Source organism: Zingiber officinale, chromosome 11A, assembly GCF_018446385.1.
Source record: "Zingiber officinale cultivar Zhangliang chromosome 11A, Zo_v1.1, whole genome shotgun sequence".
NCBI classification, from domain to species: domain Eukaryota; kingdom Viridiplantae; phylum Streptophyta; class Magnoliopsida; order Zingiberales; family Zingiberaceae; genus Zingiber; species Zingiber officinale.
Genome location: NC_056006.1, coordinates 79,600,071 through 79,621,057, shown reverse-complemented (window position 1 = coordinate 79,621,057; position 20,987 = coordinate 79,600,071). Strand labels below are relative to the sequence as shown.

The following is a 20,987-nucleotide window of genomic DNA, read 5'->3' as shown; positions in this document are numbered from 1 at the left end:
AATATTTCTCTAAGAGTGATCTAGAGGCAGGTTCCACAATTCACAAACCCTACTAAATCTATAAAAGATGAAAACTTTGAAATGATGATATAGGTGTCTTTATCTATAAGCGATGACAACTTTGAAATGATGATATGGGTGTTTTTAACAAAAGTGTACAGCGTCGTAAAGGCAACAGAAGAGATACTCAAAGAAATAACTAAGGAAAATTGCAAGAGTCAAAGCTTTAGCCACCTGCAGAACTGTCAAAGACCATGAGTTCCTTCGTGCAGAAATTGTCAAGCACAAGCAAGAATCTCGTCTTTCATAAGTTCCTTAAGATGATTTTGCAAGTAGTCAAAGCTTTGATCATGTAGTCTTTCCCAATTATCTCCTTGATAATCTGTTTTGCAGTCTTTACAATGTCGTACGCGTTCGTTAAAGACAATAACATCATCATAAGTCCCCATTGAATTCAATAGGATTTGAAGACTAATTGGCTGAGTGTAGTCTTACCGATTCCAACGAGGATATAGATCACAACCACATATAGATTCACGACCAAATCAGCTTTGAGAGTGGCCACCACAAATTCACACTCCTTGCTTCTTCCGTTGATTCTAGATTCATCGAAAGTTGCAACGACAGAAACCTAATCCATCTTCGAATCGTCGCTACCCATCTACGGGCTTCAATCGGAGATTCCTACGGCTTTCATAAATCTCGTCAAGTTTGCTCTCAATTTTGGCAATATTCATAGTGATTCTATAACATTTGTCCAGGGTCTTGACGTCTCAGATAGAGGGGTCTTGGAAAACTAAAAAGTAAATACCTTGCTGGTAATGTTGATGGAGAGCCAATCAAGCCCTTCATATAAACCTTCACCGAATATAGTATGATGTCAAACCTAGGTTCTAATAATTGTCAATGAAGTTATTATGTCGTATCATTTGACACGAAATAGTGCACTGGCTGGAATTCAATGAATACTGTACACTTTCAAGTTTTAACGTACAAGCACAACGAGATTCTTCATTTTTATGTCGTAACTTAGAGTTGAAACTCAATTTACAATCTTATTTATTATTCACCTATACAATTCTCACACCAAAAATCATAGTGAGCCTGATATGGAAAATATCAAGTCCATCGTTGGATCTGATATTTTCCCATATCAGACCCACTGTTAGGAAAATACAGATTAAATCCAATTCAACTTATTGTAATTTAGTCAGAACTTACAGATGAAACCCAATTTACAAACACTCACTTTGAAATATCTTGACAATTGATAATTCTCATATCAGAGATATAAAATTTATAAAACTCAACACAACTATTTTTCTTTAAATTCATGCAAACATATACCAGCCAAAAAAAAATATACGGATGTACTACATACAAAAGATATGGATCCATTATGCCTTCATACAAAATATATAAATCAATCATAATATTTCTGCTTAAAAAATATTCTTGCATACATATACTAGTAAGTCAATTAGCAGGAGCTGGCGACATTCTACAAGCCCTTCAATTATGAGCAAGTTGTTTGCAACGGCTGCATTTGATTTTTTACCTTCCTGTTATGTTTCGACTCAATCCGTGTCTTCTTTTGGCTATCGGGTTGCACAAGGCTACGGGAACATAGAACTATAAAGTTGTTTACACCACAAGGCCAAAATTCCTTGCTTCGACAAGGATAAATACGATCATATAAGTGGTCTTCCAATTTTGTGAATGAAAATAATGCTCACAATACGGGAGTGTATCCATGTTCCGATGAATGATTACAGCAATAGCATGTGAGCAAGGCAATCTAGAATTTTGAAACTCTCCGTAGTTGTAATATTTTCTTTCCAAATCAATAATGTATGAAGCACCCCGGGTCTCTACTTCCATTTCAGATTGAGAGTAGGGATGGACTCTATATGTTTTAGCTTTCTCTCTCCTTGAATCCATTTCTATAGTAGCATTAGGTGTCAAAGCACCCTTCCATTTCGAGCCTTCTTCCCTCTAGTATTATCAATTAACATGTTTATGGAAAGTTCACGTGTATACTTGAACAAAGCATTTAAACTCTATACATAGTTAGTGGTTAGTATTGTATATCTTCTCCCACTAAAGTGTGCATTAGCTCATCTTTTAAGGTCAATGTTCTGAAGCCACTTATGAGCATCTGAATGTTTTTCAAGTATGAACTGAATCATATTGGAGTGTTGTGTTTGCTCGTGCTACTATCCAAAACAAGCCTAAAGATGACCTATTGCCAGTATCTGTTACCATGTTGCAAGACATGTGGTAGCAACAAAAAGCATTATGGGAGGTCGGGTAGCCTTTCCTAACTGTTGATATAATGCCATAATATCTATTTGATACTATGCTCATTGACTGTGCATGGGCAGCTAAGAATATCTTTGTATGATCCAAAAACCACTCTCATGCAGACGCACATTCAACTTCAGCAATTCCAAAGGTAACTAGGAGGACATTCCCATTACCATCGATCGCTGTAGCCATCAACAACACACCCGGATAAGATGTGTGGTAGCAATTTCGATTAATTTGCATAGATACGACCTGAATACTCTTCAACATGCGCCAAAAGCCCAAAAACATCACTGGAACTGATTGTTACTGATTCGGTGATAAGGACGGGGGACCCTTGTCAGCGGGGGGTCAACGGCACATGGAGGTCAAAGGTCAAGATAGTCAACTTGAGACCCGGCGACTGGGACAGGCAAAGGCCTCACCGGCCTCGGCAGGCCGACCGGGTGAATCTCAAGCGAATGAAAGATAACCCGGCCCTAAGAGTTAGGTGTCCGTGCTCTAAGGCAAAAGGTTTAGGGTCGTGGGCTGCTCTGCTCGGTGCAGAGCAGGCAGACGAGTAGTCTGTCTGAGCATACGAGGCTCAGAAGTATATGTCGAACTGAGATAGCGGCGCATCTCGGCCGCCAAATAGACAAGGAACACAAGAGGACAAAGGGGGATAACATCATTTTCGAGACACCGCCGACAAACAAGAAGTTGGGCGCCGAGCCGCACGTAATCATACGGTGAGTTTTCCACCGCCATCCCGGAGCATACCGTATCTATCAAGTAATTGCGCAAGAGGCACTTTCTCGACACGCACTTGTTAAGGTACGTTGGGAAGTAGCCTGAAACGTACTATAATAATCCTGACGACTGCAATGCATCTCATCGTCGTACTGTTATCATGAGCCTGCTGCGTGCTCGGCTTCTTTGAGCTCGTCCTTTAGCCATCGTCAGGCCTACGGCAGAGCGGAACCAGCGATAAGCTAGCGCACCGTCTTCCGAACGTCTGCTGAGCGACTCAACGTGTCGGAACTCGAACGCTGGCGCGTCGGATCGAGCGGATCGAGATGCCAGGGTCACTCAACTGGCGTAGAGTAACCGGTCGGGCCCGACGACTCGTCACCAAAACTCGCAAGCGAGACACTGTGCGACGGGCATGTTAATGACCGCTTTCAACATCTCGACAAGGACCCAGCAGCGCCTCAACAGTGAGAGCTTCTGCCGGGAAGACCGGAGATTGCCAGCCGTTGTCATTTTCGGAGGGGCTCGCTGGAGTTGGTATGGCCTGGACTATCAACAGGATCCATCGAGGCGATCAGGGCCGCAGCGGACGTACCGTGTGGGCATCAGATCGGCAGACCAACCGCGAAAGGCGTCGTCGGATGAGTTCCTTGCCCGGCCTACCGGCACGAGGTATTATGTGCGCGTCGAGAGTGCACAACGCAGCGACAGCAACCCGGATGACAGTGTAATGCAAGTCTGTGACAAGCAGATCGCATTACAGGATGATGAATGAGTCAGAGTATTCTCCGCGCTATCAACGGTGGACCAAGAGCAGGAAGACCGGGTCAGGCTCATTGACACGCTTTACGCTCATTTTGCTAATCTGAGACAGCGTCCGACTAGGGCTCAACTGTGGGTGAAGACGACACAAGGGAAGAGAGGGCACCTCGACGACCATTGAGCACCTGGTTGCAGCGCGCAAGATTCAAACAATGGTGACGAACTAATGCTGTCTGGAAGGATGTGATTTCACGATCACTAAACAATGGTGAGCTAAACTAAGAAGCGCTCCTTTGGGCTTCGTACGTGGAGCTTCCGGATGCCGTCAGCCAAGCGCATAAAGCGCACTACAAGGCAGGCCAAAAGGACAGAAAATGTGTGGAGAAAAGTGGCCTAAGAGGCGACTCCAGCACACTGGCAGTTACCCAGCATTCACGCATAGAAGTATGAGTCGGCCGCACCTCTGCGTGAGGTACCTCATCGTCCTCAACCGCATCCTTGGCTCGCGGTCGACGATTGAGCAAAGTAAGTATGGACCCGGTTTTTGTTCACTAGACACCCGACCACACCACCAATACGCTACCACTGACACCCCCACCCCATCTCTTATCCGACTTTTCAAGAGGTTACCTTCAGCTTCGTCATCACGTATCCAGACCAGAACAATGATCGCATATCGAATATCCGCAGCGCGGGCTCTCGGGAGGATGAAGAAGGCGATCCGGTGTGTCCATAGAGTCAGGACATCCGCAATGAACAACCTCGACCGTTCCGAGAGGAAAATAGGAACAGAACTCCGAGGAGAGATCAACATCATCAATCAGGGGGCCGCCAGGTGGAAATTCCATGGGCCGACTGCCTTGCACGGATGAGGATCACAGCGCGTGCCGCTGTGGAGGTCAGCGCCCCAGATCTCGGGCACGGGCCTGAGACTCAAGTCAAGTCCCTCAGATTGATCCTGATGATTCGAGTTGCGCGGAATAATGTATACTATTCACACACATTCATGACATCTGTAATTCTAAAGCTCTATAGAAGAGACCCGATCTAACTACAAATCGGCGAACTCGCAACTACGAAATCATACATGATGTGACACCCCCTCCCTCTATGGATTCACTGGGAATGAAGTGCGGCCACAAGTCCCTAAGTCGCTGCGTGCTCTTGCTGAGCCACTCGAGGACCACCACCGGTCGGTTGACTGGTTGACACGCATTGATACATGTTCATCCGACTCTCAGGTTCCGATACCGAAGATTTCGAATTCCTCGGTGAGGACTCAAGGGAGAGGTGGGGGGGATGACTGGGCGGGAGAGATACGTGGTGGAGAGATGGTCCGAGCAGAAAGTCACGGAAAGAAGTGCCAGGTCGGGTACATGCTATCATCTAAGCTACTTCTTTGTTTATTAAGCAGGAGGGACGATCACCATCCCATCAGGGCAGGCCACTCCATAGATGGCCGAGGTCGATGCGGGATATGTGTATGGTTGATCATGGCTATAAATCGATTCATGGCAGGACGACGTGGCTGTACTCGTGGGTGGACGGCGCAAACATGATGCATCCGGGCCGTGGGGACTTGAAGCAAGGAAGGAAGAGGGACTTTAAGCCGCGCAAATGTGATCCTCAAGGTAAAGGTAGAAGCAAGGACGCATAAGGGAAAGTACAAGAGGTTGCAAATGTATGGTCTGGTTTCCAAAGCCGGCAACAAGGAATGCATCGTTGCTCCGACTTGGGTGAAGACTTTTACCTCGCCACGGTACGAAATGAGTAGGCGGGTCGGATTTAATGAAGCTGGCACTATGCTACGAGACTCAATACTAGGGACCCTGCAGACCAAGAATCATTCTTCAAGAAGGTCGAGCGCGCCTATTGCACCTGCCCACAATCTCGCTTGAGCACGCTGGATCACACCTCCAGATTCTCATCGTCGAGACTTGACGATGGACCAAAGTGCGGGACACATACATATTATCAAGTCCCAGCTCTCTTGAGTGACAGGAGGACCTGGCGCGTTGAGGGTACGGCGTTAAACTTACCTTAACTCAGAGTTGAGCGGGGCTCTCCTACAGCTACACATGATGGGGTGGGGTGAGCAACTAAAAGGCAGGCACGGCATGATACTCCTCGTAAATCAAATTCGAGGTAGAGTCAGTATATTCAGCCTCCAAGGAGGTGAGGTACAGAGCATAACAGAGAGGTTAATAACGGCATCATCAAGATGTGAATTGACTTCATTTTTCAAGATCCTCCGTCAGAATGCCACCATCTAATGGGACAGGCGACTTGGATCGGACGTCCGGGGAATGAAGACTGTCCGATTTACCAGTGTATATACTAATCAGTGAGTCCTCTCAGTTAGAAAATGTGGGCTGTGGGCGATTGGGTCACAATTAGGGCTCAGATTAGATTAAGGCCGGCTGGTGAGAACAACAATGTACTTTTAGCCATCAAAAGATGTTGAGTCCACGGTCTTGAAGTTAGGCGCATTCCATGCCGCTGTGCCACCTTATACGGCACACCATACACCATTATTGGTAGCAAATAGTCTTTCACCGACTGACAAGGCCATCCGGCATCCGATGACGTCAGGTGACGAAGATAGCTCGGCGACCAAACGGCATCCTTGAAGCTCGCAGTTCTTGGCTTGATGACCGATCGAAGAACAAACAAGGGCTTGAGTCACCAACCAAGTAGCAAAAGGGAGTCGCCTAAAGGCCATCACATCCTGGATCGGAATTGCGGATGCGATTTATCCGAGCTAGATTATTAGGCAATAATGGGCTACGAGCCCTCAGCCCTCATAGTGGATTGCAAGTCCACGACAGGCAATCGTGGTCGCCGGGTGATCCACTCGTGGTGGTGGCACGCGGACTTGGCAGGCTTGACTCGCGCTATGGGCGCTCATTGGGGCGCTGAGATAAATAATGCAAGACCATACGGGGAGCTTCGAAAACTCAGCTAACTGGCCGGGTGATCGGATATCGGCATGGAGAACCGTATGTAATGAATTAGCCGTTTAAGAAGCAAATGTTCGCCATGGCATCGACCAATCTCCTATCGAAAGTATCCTTGGTAGCCACATACAGTAGAGACGGCCATGGAAAGGCCCGTTCGTTCAGTGGCTCGATCGGAAGCGATTCGGATTCGTCTGCGCTCAGCCTCGATCGGAATTACACTCACCATGGAGAGAGGCGTCACGAGTGGTCGATTTACAGGTTTTTCTCCTGCTAAATGTGCTCTACGGCTAGAGCTCATAGACGCAATGCATTCTCCACGAACACCGCGATATTAGCCGAGCTCCTCTCTGCTGATACCTCGGATCCGCCAGCCGGACCATGAGACCGAACGCTTTGAGTGCCGACGCCGACGCCGGTAGTACCATACCGTGGAATGACATGGAGTACTAAGCACAGTTGCCTGTTCTCTCACGGGTTGGCATGGTATGACGACCGAGGACGGAGGAAGGGTGTGCATTACTTACCAGTGGTGGAGGGTTGAGCCATAATCGCGAGCACATGGTCAAAAAATACTATTGGGCAAAACACATCCGTCGCCGGGTCTTCAGATAGCATCTTTTAAGATTTCGCGTGCCCGGCTAGTTTCGTGGACGGCCTCTCTCCTCGTCCTCGAATGGGAATAGAAGGATTGAGCGGCGCTTCATCTGCGTGCATCCCCCAAGCAATGGTCGCTTGCGTAGAGTAACCGGAGGAATTCCTGATGCTCTTAACCACATGGCATGGGAGGAAGCCGCTCGACGCAGACGCTCAGAAGTTAGGGCCATCCAAGCACCTAAGGAGGGAACGGGGTAACCCCATTCCACAGTATGAGGCGAGGAAGCTCGCCCCACTGAGGCTGCCGGCCAGGTAGCAGACTATGATCCGGGCGTACCCGAGGCGGACTAAGGCAATTAAAATTCGACCTCATCGGCGGCGGAGAGCGTCCGCTCTGCCGCCCGCTACTACCGGCCTATAGACAAAGAGTACTACAACCAGTGTGATTCCCGAGCATAGCTTAGGCTGGAAGAAAGGTGAAGAAAGTAAAGCCACGTGGCTTCAAAGTCAGACAGGAAGGACGCTTCAGAAGGAGCTCCGACATCGTCGCTGACAGAGCTAGAGCCTGCTACTGGGAGGATGAAGATGGGCTGAGGAGGCAGTCATTTAGCCCTATCGCCGGATGAAAGAATGCCGCCATGATATTATCATGAATATTCCATGAGTGCATCATTTGATAAGATCAAAGCTCGTAACAAAACAAAGGCATATATCAAGGCGCGCCGTAGATGTTATATAAAGACTCGCTGCCCGGTACGATAACAAGTGATAGGCATAATATCAAATGCTCGATGGCGCATGGCGAGACTCCGCTACTGTTCACTGGCGGCCGAGTATCCGGAGTCAGCGGGGAGTATCAGGCTCGACTCGCTACTTGCGAACCCAGGTTCGGTAGTACCCAAGCGCCATGTATATTATCATGAACCGGGGAGTGCGGGGTATATTATCAAGGACCAGGCAAATGCAAATGTGCCTGGCGATAATGACTCGGCGACGAAGACGGAGACGCCGCGTCACGAGTATATTATCCAGCTAAGCTCATGACTGATGAGAGGGTTGGTGGAAACTCTAGAGTTGGACCGTGACTAAACCACACGCCACACGCCGATTAAACTTAGATCGTCTAGTCGGACTCGGATCGCGCTATATAAAACCCCGTGCGAAGACGGCGAGCGAAGGCTAGGCCGTCGTGGCGGCGTTATAAACCCCCGCCGGACATGCAAGGTCGGCTATAAATCCGGCCGCCGCTCACTGAGTGCACTCGAGCGGCGGCGTTACGTTAAACTAGAGAGTCGGGCGGCTATAAACGAAATCGGCCGGGGCTCTGAGAGCGAGGCGGTCTCCGCGCACGGCGAACGAGCGTACCGGCGTACCGCCGCAACTATGTGGCTATAAACTCGCCTGAAGGCTCAAGTCGACGTCAATATGTCATACTATTACGACAAGGCCATGGCAAGGTAAGACTGGCCATCGCGACCGTATTAGCGACGTTATTAACCCCTTGAGCGAACCGGCATTATAACCCCCGCTTGAAGGCCGCGGCGGCGTTAGGCGACGGTTAGTTCTGACCATAAACTCAACTGGAGAATGCCCGCGTGACGCGAAGTCATGCGGGCCCCTACCAGCGGACACAAGAGCACGCATGCGGGTACATTCGCTTGATACGGACGATACTAAGGATTCATGTATATGATGAAATCCCGAAGCAGCTAACATCTAGCAGAGACTACCTAGTTAAAAGGTTATAAGGTTATAAGATAAAGATAAAGTTAGATTAGGGAAAACGAGGCCTACGGAGTAAGTTCGAATTGTACGTTACGAATAGGAGAGAAATGGTAATGTAGTAACGACGGGACGATAGGACCTAGGAATCGGAGGTTAATAACAAGACGGATATAACCATTAGAGAAACCGACGCTCTTAGAGCGAGAGTTAAAAAAATTACAAGGCTCAAACGCCTCACCCAAGCCCGACAATCACCATCCTCCTCTATCCTGGGACCCATCAGCAAAGTGTGGGATAAGGATGCGACGTACCAACGACGCTAAACTTTTCACCAATGCATCCAAAGGTCGAGGTGGTCATACACCCGGTCGCTCTGCCGAGGTGCTACCAAGTCCAAGGGGAAGAGCCAAGAGCAAGAGCTGAGGCTCTTCCTTATTCACACAGAAGGTTTATCATGATGGCAGCGCTGAGATAAAATACCGCCGGACCTCTGAAATACGGCCGTATCCGGACTTCCCTCTACGCCACCCTACACAGTCGCTTGTTGGTTAGTTCGGTCACTGGTACACTGATTGAACACCCGGTGCTATCTGACCCACTTGACACCCGGTTACAGCTCGGACATCTGTGGGCTAGTTCAGCTCCTTCGTAGGGCCCTTCCGTGGTCTTCTCCTCACCGCCGATGTGGCGTTCATCGACACATATCACATTGGACGATTGGGAAATCTCCGATCGGAAATGTCTGGTGTGAAGTCAGAATAGCGCAGTAAAAACATACCGGTTGGTTTTGCATTATGGCGGTTGACGGTTGGACATCGAGGGGAGTTTCGTCCTCGTTCCACGTGCAGCAGGCAGAGGCAAGGGCGGATGGTAACTTGATGCTCGGGAGTAGAGATCCGGTCCGATTTGATCCACGGAAACTCTCCGATGAAGCCCTCGCAGTATTTGGAGACTTGACAGCCAGCTTTCCGAGACTGGATTGGGAAGGGAAAGAAACGCTTGCCGGAGTGGTGCGTGAAGGGTGCGGTATAGTATGTTTCGAGCTTGAGGCGGGCCGGGCAGTAACTAGGCGATTAGCCGCTAGGGCAGTGATCAGTGTGTGAGGAACTAACAGCCGAAGGTGAGGAAAATGCCGAGAGTCCCAAATCAAGAAATGGCCGTACAAGGTGCAAGGGATGGTCCGCCTCGAGCTCCTGAGCCGATGTGGCCCAATCACCTGCGATATCCGTGCCGCTATCGGCGTACGCAATACTTCGGGCTGGGGAATCCGCGAAGTGATGGGTGGTCAGCTGGGCTCGTAGGTCAGTGTCGATGGTGATTATCCCCGCTCCGAAATATGCGGCCGATCGGGCAGACTTTCCCGGGATTTGACACCTGCTCTCGTGCGCCTCGGGGCCACCATGCACCGTAGACATTGAATCGCCTCCCGCTACCACCGCGCCGCCATTCTCCAACAAGCTCCAACCTGGCAACATCCGCATGCAACAAGCAACAGCATGGATATATTGGTACCGATTGGACATGGAGAATAATTATAGAAAAGGACACAGGACAAGGAGGGATTGAACAATGGAGCTTTGAACCTCCGACCAAGAGCAGAATTGGCCATGAAGATACTACTGATGGTCTTGATATTTCCGTGCCAGCTCCAAGATGTCCGCTCCGGCCACTGGGCGTAAAGGAAAAGCTATTTAAGTAAAATTACGGCATTGAAGACCCGTGCCAGACTCAGCTATATAGGCATTCCGCCTCTTATCAAAAGATGAGGCGAAGGAAAAGGACCCCTGTCGCTGGGTGGGTAGAAAGTAAATTGGAAGATTAGGGACAGAATATCGCGGCACTATCGATGCTGAAGAAGGTTACAACGCCACAAAGAACAACCAGAAGTTGGACAACAGCCGACAAGCGGTAGCTGCGCGATAAAATAATTACAAACTTCCGGATAAAAAAGTGTAGAAGGCGGCCAACAACAAATTGAGTCGAGCATGCATACATGATTGCAGCCGCCCCGGTGGATCGGACCCAAGAGGTGGCTAAAACTAGAATCATGGTGGAGGTAGGTTCAAATTATTTGAGTCCGGACGAATTGAGAAGGCCCGAAGCCCGCCGCTGGCGCCGTTTAAATGCTACGGCCATTAACCATGGTCATGTACCATGCAGAGAAAGATTTGCCAGCCATCACGACGCCGAGAGAGATGTGAGTGAAGAAGGAAGGATAGAGGAAAGGAAAATAAAAAGGGAGAGGCGAACTAACGGAACTAGCGACGACTGAAGACTAGGAGGGGGAGTAGGAGGGATGGGATCCGAGCAGCAGCCAAAGTGCAAGAGAGGAAAGAGCGCCGCCGAGAATTTGTTGGAGACACCAAAGCAATGGCAGCTGTGGGGGAAGGATAGTGGTCGAGTAGGAGGCACAGTGCAGAAGTGCCTGGCAGCGTCAAGCGCTACTATAACCCCTTGGCCCTGCGCCTCACCATACCGTGGAGACACGGACACCGTTCGGAACCGACCGATGCAACGGCGATGGCCCGAAGCTCCTGGCTACTTGGGCTACGCCTACAGCACATAATTTCGGACCGGAACATGGACAGATTGATAGTAGCATGACATTACCATATGAGCCATATTAGATGGGGAGATGACTGCGATGGAGGCAAGGCCTCAAACGAGCCCCACCAAACAAAGAGAGATGGCCGGAGCAAATACAAGATAGTGGAATCGAACTCGCCGACTCGGCGAGCATCAATCCGCCGCCGAGTCAGCCCCTCGCCGAAATACGAAGGAACCCGCCATAGTAATCAATACGGCAGGTCCTCGCGATTAGACTTCTAGAGACGTGATCGTGATAAGACGATAAGTGACAACCGCCAATGGGGTCAAACCCCACGACCAGGCACGCGCGTGTGATCAGTCACGCGCAACGTGAGGAGGACCCGGAGACGCGACATGTGCGAGGGGCCGGTCAGGCAGAGGCGCTGGTGCCTACAAAGTGACCCGGCGGTGACGTGAACGAGAGAAAGACGTGAGGAACCACCACTATGGCCTGCGCGTAAGGTAAGGTTTCAAGAGCGGTGCGTTAGGTTATACGAACCGGCAACTGAACGCATGCATACAGTCTATGAGTCACACGTCACTCCGGACCCAACCGCCAAATAGCAGACACAGGACGAGGCGCAAGAGGGCAAAGGAGAGGGATGCCTGAAGGAAGGGATAACTTGACGAATAACCGGCCTCGGACCTTGGCAGTTGAAGGAGCGAATCTGTGGAAAGCTCCCACTTTTGTCTTGCGGCGCTGTGCGACGACTGATAGACTAGGTGTATTTTGGAGGAAGCGTAAGGCAACACGCACTTGCCGCAAAACATGCGCATCGGATAAGCTCCTGCATAACGTTGGTAACGATGCTGCTCCTGAGTCATTCTCATTCTTTGTCCCGACTTGACGTATACACATCTCTGTAATTCTGTTTACTCGGCTCGCTTTCGGCAGATCGAAGCAGAGCCCAACAAGACACGAAGCCCGCCCTCAGAGCGTGCGCACAGTCGTTCTGCGCCGGCCAATAATCAAATGTGATAAGGGGCGACGACAGTACCCCGAGACTCAAGGGGCAACTCCGCACACGTGGATCGAAGGTGATCTGTGTGATAGGGCGTCCGACGGCGGCGGGACCTGCCTCAAGCAGATGGCCGATGTGAATGCGTCAGCGTACCGTCTCTATGGACGAGACAGACCGCCAGTGCGATCGGGGGTTGAAAGGTCGGCAGCGTTGGTGAAAGTGCACTGCAAGGCAAGTGCGGAGCATCTCATCAAGTAGTGATATACAGGAAGCGTGACGAGACCGCGTCGTACGTGCTCTGACGGCCGGCGACCGCCTCGCTCTACCGGAACGCCATAAGGGATAAGTACCCATGGGAACGTAAGACGACGATAGGGGATAACATCATCCTCGAGACACTTGGCGGCCGTTGCGGCACGTACACATGGCAGATTGGCAGTAATCATGAGAGGCAAGCTTCCACCGGCAAGCTTCCACCGGTGGAAGCATGTCCGTGCTCCTGATAGATGATCCGCCTGGAATATGGATGACCCCGCGGAGAAGGTTGAGAAGGAAGCTTTAGGGGCGCATCAGGCGTGCACATCGGACAAGCTGTTCACGCCCCCATAAAGACCCATTGCACCTCATAAGATAGGCTACGTAGCCTACCTCCTGTAGCCAGCCTTACGTACTTGAGCTGTCTGTCGTCATAACCTCCGGCGTGATGATCGTCCGGATCGTCGGAGGCTAGCACATCGCGCAGAGACACAAGACTAGCGTCAAATCGTCCACGACTCAGCACTGTTTCCGGGCCGCTCGGACAGGATCAATTACCATTCTTGTGTAGTGCTACATAAGTTTCAGGATCCCTAACTCTCAACTCACGCAGATATAGTGGAAGATCTCTATATGCTTGATCATAATCTCCAAACACATTTTTCATTGCTTTCTCCCGAGCTATGTATGTTTTTCTGTACAATATGGTCATACTAAACCTAACTTTTATATTAGATATAATTGTTGGTGCGGGAAGCATCCGACGATCGAACCTATGTTTTGATTATGTCAAAGGGTTCAAAGTTAAGGTATTTTGTTTACTAATATGTTGAATGAGCGTTGTAGGAAAAGTTCTAAGTGTACTTAGGCAAAAGTCCTAGTTGCGGTTAGGAAGGTGGAAAACTCTAGAGGGCGGTAACTCTAGGTCCTAGGGGGTGGTAACCCTAGGCGGAAAGTCTTAGCGGGTCGGAGCTTCGGACAAAATCCTAGGGGGAGGTAATCCTAGGTTGAAATCACAGTGTCATGAACCGGGTAGAGAATCTAGGCAATTAGGTGAATGGGACGCCCAACATGAAAATAGGAAGCATCGAGCCGAGCAAAGTCAGTCGTTGGATGACCCGGGCGGCAAGAGTAGCTCTCCCTAAGTGGAGTAGGTGAGGCCGCGTTCCTCGGAAGAGGAGCGATGGCGTCGGTTGACTGGGTTTTAGGTAGAAATCCCGTCGAGCAGACTGACCGAAGGGCATCAAACATTTAATTATTATATGTTTCCTGTACTAACTTTGTGTTGTAGGATATTTTGGGACTAACATATCTTGAGGGACTAAAACACAAAGTTTGCCTCAGGATGTGATGCAGGGGCACCCTCCATGGAGCTTAGGCGCCTCGGGTACAAAGGCGGGCTGCAGGTGCCTCCATAGGCATTGGGCGCCTTGGACCACACACCTTTCTTGGGCGCCTCCGTGGGGCATTGGGCGCCCTCGAGTGAGATAAGTTGCGGCCCGTGAGGCTTATCATGACGAAGTCGGGGATACAAATTTGGGTTTGAGGCGCCTCCGTGGGGCATTGGGCACCTCGACAAGCTACTGAAGGACTTGACTAGCATTAGAGATATCACCTTCCAAGCAATCGCCACGCTTGTTTGCTAACAAGAAGTTGAGACCGAAGCTACAACTTAGTGTGAGGGCAGACTCTGAATCTACTATTTCTTGTTTATCGTCGGTATATTTTACTATTACGGTGTACTTAATTTGTAATTCTTTTTCAAAATTATAGTTGTTTCTCAGCAATGGCAGCTCAGCGGCGTGGGCCTTGGAGTAGAGGTAAATCACGGGCTCAAGACCAAGTAAATACCTTGTGTTTGCGTTGTGTTCTTTTATATTTTCGCTGCTTATTACCCGCCGTTTTACAAATCTGAAACCCGTGAAAGCCACGAGCGCTATTCCCCCCCCCCCCCCCTCTAGCGCGATCTCGATCCAACAATAATCATACTTTGTATGTACTGTTCGTTAGAAACAAATTGCTCTTCAATAAAAGATGCTACAAATGAGGAAGAGCATGCTTGATGATCAGCACTTTCCCTTACAGTGCTACATTGGTGTTCCTTTACATATTTTGTAATCCTAAACTCCAAATCATCTCGCCCAATCACTCTTCATGTACATGGTTGGTTAAAGTAGACTGCTTTCACTTTATTTATCTAAGTTTCCTGGTTTTATCTCATTTTTTTTATTCATGGCATGCTTCGCAAGTGCATTCTTGAACTCTTGTCGAGAAGGAAAAATCTGTCCAACATAAAATTCATCCACATCTCTTACCTCTCCAATAGGTCTTTGCAGCAATCGAGAATTCAAAATATATGGATCATCGGCAATTAGGAACTCCTCCTCTAAGTCACTGTACTACTTTGGGGAAATTCATATTATTCAATATGCATATCATTAGCTAAAAACTCTTGTCCATTTATATTGCATTGTAATTCCTCTGAAATCTAGATATGATGCTCTTCCTCCTCACTCCAAGTAGAATCAAAGTATTTGACAAGTGTCGTACCAAGATTTTGAACCTTATCTTCTAGATGACTTTCTTCTTCATTTAAATTAAAGGCCAAATTGCTTGAGTATTAGCTCCCTATTCCACAATAGAATTTGCGTCAAGCGTATTCTATATTTCAGAGAAAATTTCTTCAACAATATGATCATCCTTGAAAAATCAATTCTAAAATAAGTTAGCAAAATTACAATGTAAAAATAATGAAGGGTTGAGCGAGACAATTAAAAAGGGTCTGATATATTTTCCCATATCAGGCCCATTGTGGGCCTGATATATTCTCATATCAGACCCATGATGGACCTGATATGAGATAGTATCAAGCCCACGCCGAGTCAAATATGAGATAGTATCAGGCCCACGCTGTGCCTAATATGGAAAATATTTGGCTCACGTTCTGGTTGAAATTTATTGTAACATTATATCAGCTCTAGAGAGATCTAAATCAACAATAGACGACACTGTTGGAGTCACAAGAATTAATTTGGGTGCAATATGACATCTTTAAGTCCATTAGTGGGTTTTGACCGAAAACTACTAATGGATCTACTAGGATTTTTGGATATCAACAAAATTATAATTTATAATAATAGGAATGGTTGAGCGAGGTGAAGGTATTTATGATGTCAAACATTAGATTTGATTAAAGAATAACATGCTAATCTTTTTTGATATTACATACTAATTTTTAGGAAATACTATACGTACATAACTAAACTGTATCTCTCTTCTTCTATTAAATGTAGTTTTACTTGAAATTTGACCTTCCACATCAATTTTCTTCACAGCAGTAATTCTTTGAAGTAACACTCTTTAATGTCTCTTTAATGCCTTACGACAAAATACAAACTCTTTACTTACTTTATTGCAATCCGCCGCATAGATACAGGGGAAGATATGGGAAAACAAGAAGAGGTTAATATTGAAATTGTCAATATAAGAACATAAAGACGAAAGACAGTTAAAGTGAGACTTATGATGAAATGATGTGCATCCAAATCAAAAGGAGCAATTTTTAATTTATAAATCTTAAATTATGATTCGGATGCATTATAAAAAAGCATATGAGGGGAGGAGATTTAAAAAGTTAACGGGAAGGGTAAGAAGGAAATATCATTATTTTTAATATTCTTTTTAGTAATTTAAAAACTAAGATATTATTTTGATAAATATAGAAGCATTCCCATTCCTTTCGGTAAAAAGCGGATTAGTTTTAGACAACAATAAGAATGTCTTTTCTGACACTGTACTATGATTCACCAACGCACTTTTTTGGTTTTTCTGGGAGTGCAAATTTTTTTTTTGGGAGTGTGCTGTGCCTTGAATTATATAGGAAATTTAGCAACAAGATCCATAAATCATATAAAAAGTGATTTATATAGAAATTGTTGACAACCAAGCACATATTTGTTCTACAGATAAGTATTTAAGTTTTTCATAAGGCGGAAAAAAACGGCACTGATGGTTTTCTTGCTTCCGCGATGTTGCCAAAGCATCCAATGCCAACAATTGTTGTTGTTAAGATAGAACCTCCAAGAAGTTTTGATTACTGTAAACAAATAGTTTTTATAAGGAAGCGTTACATTACAATAAAACTATAAAATGATTTTTTTTAAAAGTAACACATAATGGATTCAACTTTGAAAAATAAAAAAGTACATACCTTACTAGCAATGTTGTTGGAGAGCCAATCAAGCCCTTCATACAAACCTTCACCAGATGTAGCACAAGTGCTTTGTATGTACCTGGCAAACAAACAAAATTTATGTTCTCAATCTCCAAAAATCAATATTGCAACATCTTAAACTTTACGGTTATCTTGAAGTTGAAGAACCAAGAAAATGACAATAGGGCATTAATTCATTAGTAATATAGGCTGAGCTACTGACTTCAGATTCACGGGGAAGACATTAATATATAAAAAAAAAAACAGAAAGCAGAGGCTGTGTAGACTAAACTAGCAAAACTCAGCTCAGAAAAATAGACGGGGTCACTCTTTGTGAACTTCCCTGAACTGGAAAAGGACATTTTGATATAACTTACCTGCTCGAGACCATAATTTTATAGGTCACTCTGAATTATTAAGTTTAGAGAGGCCAACGATCTATGCTAACATTATGCAACCCAAGTTTATTAGCATCACATGCAATAAGAAAGGCGATCTATTATTATTACCAATCTGGTTTCCATGAGAGAGCAGTATCCAAACCAAATTTCTTGATATCGAAGAGATTAATAATAACCCAACCTTTTAACCTTGAATAGCAAATTAGTGTCATCATCTTAAGAAGACAATAATATACATCGAGCTTAAGCATATTTAATGCGACAAAATCCATTGTATGATTGTTATTATTTTTGATTGATTTATGATAATTCAGCATATATTCCAAAAACCAATTGCTAAGCAAAATGTTAGTTACAAATCGAAACAGATAGCACAAATATATCTTACCAGTGACGTTGACGGAGAGAATGAAGACCAAGCTTATCTGTTATTTCAGCAGCATTCATTGCATTTGGAAGGTCTTGTTTGTTAGCAAACACAAGCAAGACTGCATCCCTCAACTCATCCTATCATCATAGATTAAAAAATAGTTACGTAAACATCTGTGCAGGTTTAGTATAGCAATAAAAACAATTGAGGAATCTTCCATTCATGCTAACTTAATCAGGAAGGAATATGTACAGCATATAACTACAGAAGTCTCCCACTTTTTTCACAATTTACCTTAATTATTAAGGAATATGCTAGATACATAGAATATGCATTTTTTAAAAATAAAATAAAATAGAAATGATATCACAACCATATTGCTTAAATGTAAGAAGAAATTTACTTTATTCCTCCAGAACAGATTATGAAGAACGAGAATTAATTCTGAAAATTATAACAGGAATATATTATAGTAAAACATGTTACCTCATTAAGCATTCTGTGGAGTTCATCCCTTGCCTCCACAACACGATCTCGGTCATTGCTATCAACAACAAAAATAAGTCCCTGTGTGTTCTGGAAGTAATGCCTCCAGAGAGGTCTGATCTGTTGTTCACCAGAACATTATTTAGAAACAGGCAAACAAGGCAACAATTAACAAATAAATCATCATGAGAGAATCAAGTCAGCTCTGCATGTCAAGTTAATAACATCTAAAGTGAATTTCGATGATACCACCTAAATATTAAATACCCATGCTGTATCATTGTCCCATCAACCTCTGGAATTCTCATAAAACAGTTGTTGCCAAAAACACTTTTTCAAAGTAAAAGAATTGTTTAGATAAGAAATACTGGCTAACAAGTAACAATAATGAAGTGGTACCTTGTCCTGACCACCAACATCCCATACAGTGAAACTGATGTTCTTGTACTCAACAGTCTCCACATTGAATCCTGCATTAAAACCCATTTTAACTAAAATGAGATAACATGCATTTAAACAGATCAGAAAACCACGGACCCTTCAAATAATCTACAATAACTAAATGTAAACGTCATATGGTGTTGCAAGCCACACCTAATTACCCATGTATTGACTGTCCATATAGAGCACTTCAAATTAATATAATCACCACCAAAAGGAAGAATCATTTATTCAACAAACAAATATTATAACAGTTAATTTCAAATGAAAACAAAAACTATTTTAAAAAGAATAATAATACTTACCAAAATACAAGTTTAATATTTATTACAATTCATACCAAAATAACTGATTTTAATGTGGGTATAAAAGCAAATTCAAAACATGACAATTTGTATAAATTTGTTTTTTTTTCAGAACTTTTGTTGAATTTGTCTTCCAAAAGCAAATATTTGTTAATCTGCTTGCTTTCTGCGCTCCGTGAATAGCTGGGACCATCAAGGAAGATCCAAAAAGGTATTTATTGGAGTTGATCTGATTCTATCTTGGTTCTCATATTTGGAGATAGGAAGGATCTCAAAGAAACAACATTTCCTTTATTTGTAGAATCTTTGTTTGATCGATGTGGGAAATTATAAATCCTCATTTTCAATGGAGTCAAAATGACCTATGGATTGATCATAAGATCTTTCAATTTGATGAAAAATAGAACTCCTGGAAGCACATTAAATATTTGACAATATATTACATACCTTGCTAAAAAAACAAATTGCAGTAATTTGGTTATGTTTTGAATATGGGTCTAAGAGTTGTAGTAGGGTTGATCATGTTTCATTAGTATAATTCAATTGATCTCCATGGCTAATCTACAGATGTTGTTTCAGCTATTCACGATTAGATTTCATCCGTTTTTTGTTCTCCATGATGTAAAAAAAAAAGACAGTTCACAATTTACAACCATACACAAATCTTCAAAAATCACTTTCATTAGGTAAAATAATGCATGCCTACGACTTTTAAATAACTGGATTAAGGGCATTAGGTTAATAAACCAAATATAGCAATCTTTGCTGAAATTTTAAAAAAAAATGAAAATGCAGATAAATGTGTGCGATGACAAATATGCTCACCGATTGTTGGAATGGTGGTGACAATCTCTCCAAGCTTGAGCTTGTAGAGGATGGTCGTCTTACCAGCAGCATCAAGCCCGACCATCAGGATCCTCATCTCCTTCTTCGCAAACAGGCGGCTAAATAGTTTGGCGAAACTGAGCCCCATCGTTCCCTAAGCTATCATGAACAAAACGTAAACTTAATAAAGCCTAAAACAATTACGACTACAACACTCGACGAAGATCCGACAACAAAGACCACAGATCTGAAGCAGAACCAGGCATGGCGTTGCATTTGCACACGAAACAGCAAAAATTTGAGACCAAATCAAGGAGAAGACTTTAGAATAAAAGATCTACGTGAATAAGATTCCGATCCGAGCGTCGCCGCCAATAAGCGAAAGATCAATCTACGTTTAGAGACGGAGGAAGCAGATAAAGCATCTCGTGATCTAAAACTAAGGAGATCGACATGAAACAATGCAATCGGGATCACCTGGTGATCACAGGAGGCGTGTAGAACGTACGAAACGGGTAGGTTGATGGATATGAGAACGTGAGAGCCGATAGGTCTCCGCTTCTACTGTTCCGCCTGGAGAAAAAGAAAATGCGAAGAGGAGTACATAGAGGCGCTAACCGATATAAAAGCGACGAAGTAACTCTTCGAAATAACGGACATAATATATCAGATTGGCGTAACTGTCTGATATAACTGTGTTGCAACGGCAGTGCTCATTTTATATATATATTTTTTAATTTTTTTTAATTTTTATATTTTTTATGACAAGTACATTATATATCATCAATAAAAGGTAGAAAATCAAATATATGTTTAAAGATAGTCAATTATTTTTGATAAAATATTGTACTCGAGCTATCCAAGGTATAAAACTATATGAATGTATACTCTCACGATACTAACCTCGAGACATCGGCCAAACAAACCATCAACACAAACTCAATTAGTACCAACCACCAGCCCTGGAACCAAGCCACCGTTGGGTCTCTGATCAACTTGTGACAGCCGCACTGTCATCGTGCATCATGCACATAGTCGTCGAAGCCTCATCTGTAATATTTAA

General features: G+C 45.0%; 1 protein-coding gene across 3 annotated transcripts; it reads right to left on the bottom strand.

Annotated features, from left to right (window-relative positions):
• Window positions 1-16,791: 16,791 nt before the first annotated feature.
• On the bottom strand, window positions 16,792-20,540 carry LOC122032595 (ADP-ribosylation factor 2-B). Of its 3 annotated transcripts, XM_042591904.1 has the most exons (8): window positions 20,402-20,513; window positions 20,266-20,315; window positions 19,925-20,083; window positions 18,753-18,823; window positions 18,354-18,473; window positions 17,886-18,004; window positions 17,094-17,175; window positions 16,792-16,979 (listed from the first exon to the last, which is right to left on the bottom strand). In XM_042591904.1, exons 3-8 carry the CDS (start codon window positions 20,070-20,072, stop codon window positions 16,977-16,979), a joined length of 543 nt encoding a protein of 180 aa, XP_042447838.1. In that variant the 5' UTR covers window positions 20,073-20,083; window positions 20,266-20,315; window positions 20,402-20,513; the 3' UTR covers window positions 16,792-16,976. The 3 variants fall into 3 exon arrangements, with proteins under 3 accessions (XP_042447838.1, XP_042447835.1, XP_042447836.1); XM_042591901.1 differs by lacking the exon at window positions 20,266-20,315 and having other exon boundaries at window positions 20,402-20,540; XM_042591902.1 differs by lacking the exon at window positions 20,266-20,315 and having other exon boundaries at window positions 19,925-20,078; window positions 20,402-20,540.
• Between the last annotated feature and the right edge of the window lie 447 nt (window positions 20,541-20,987).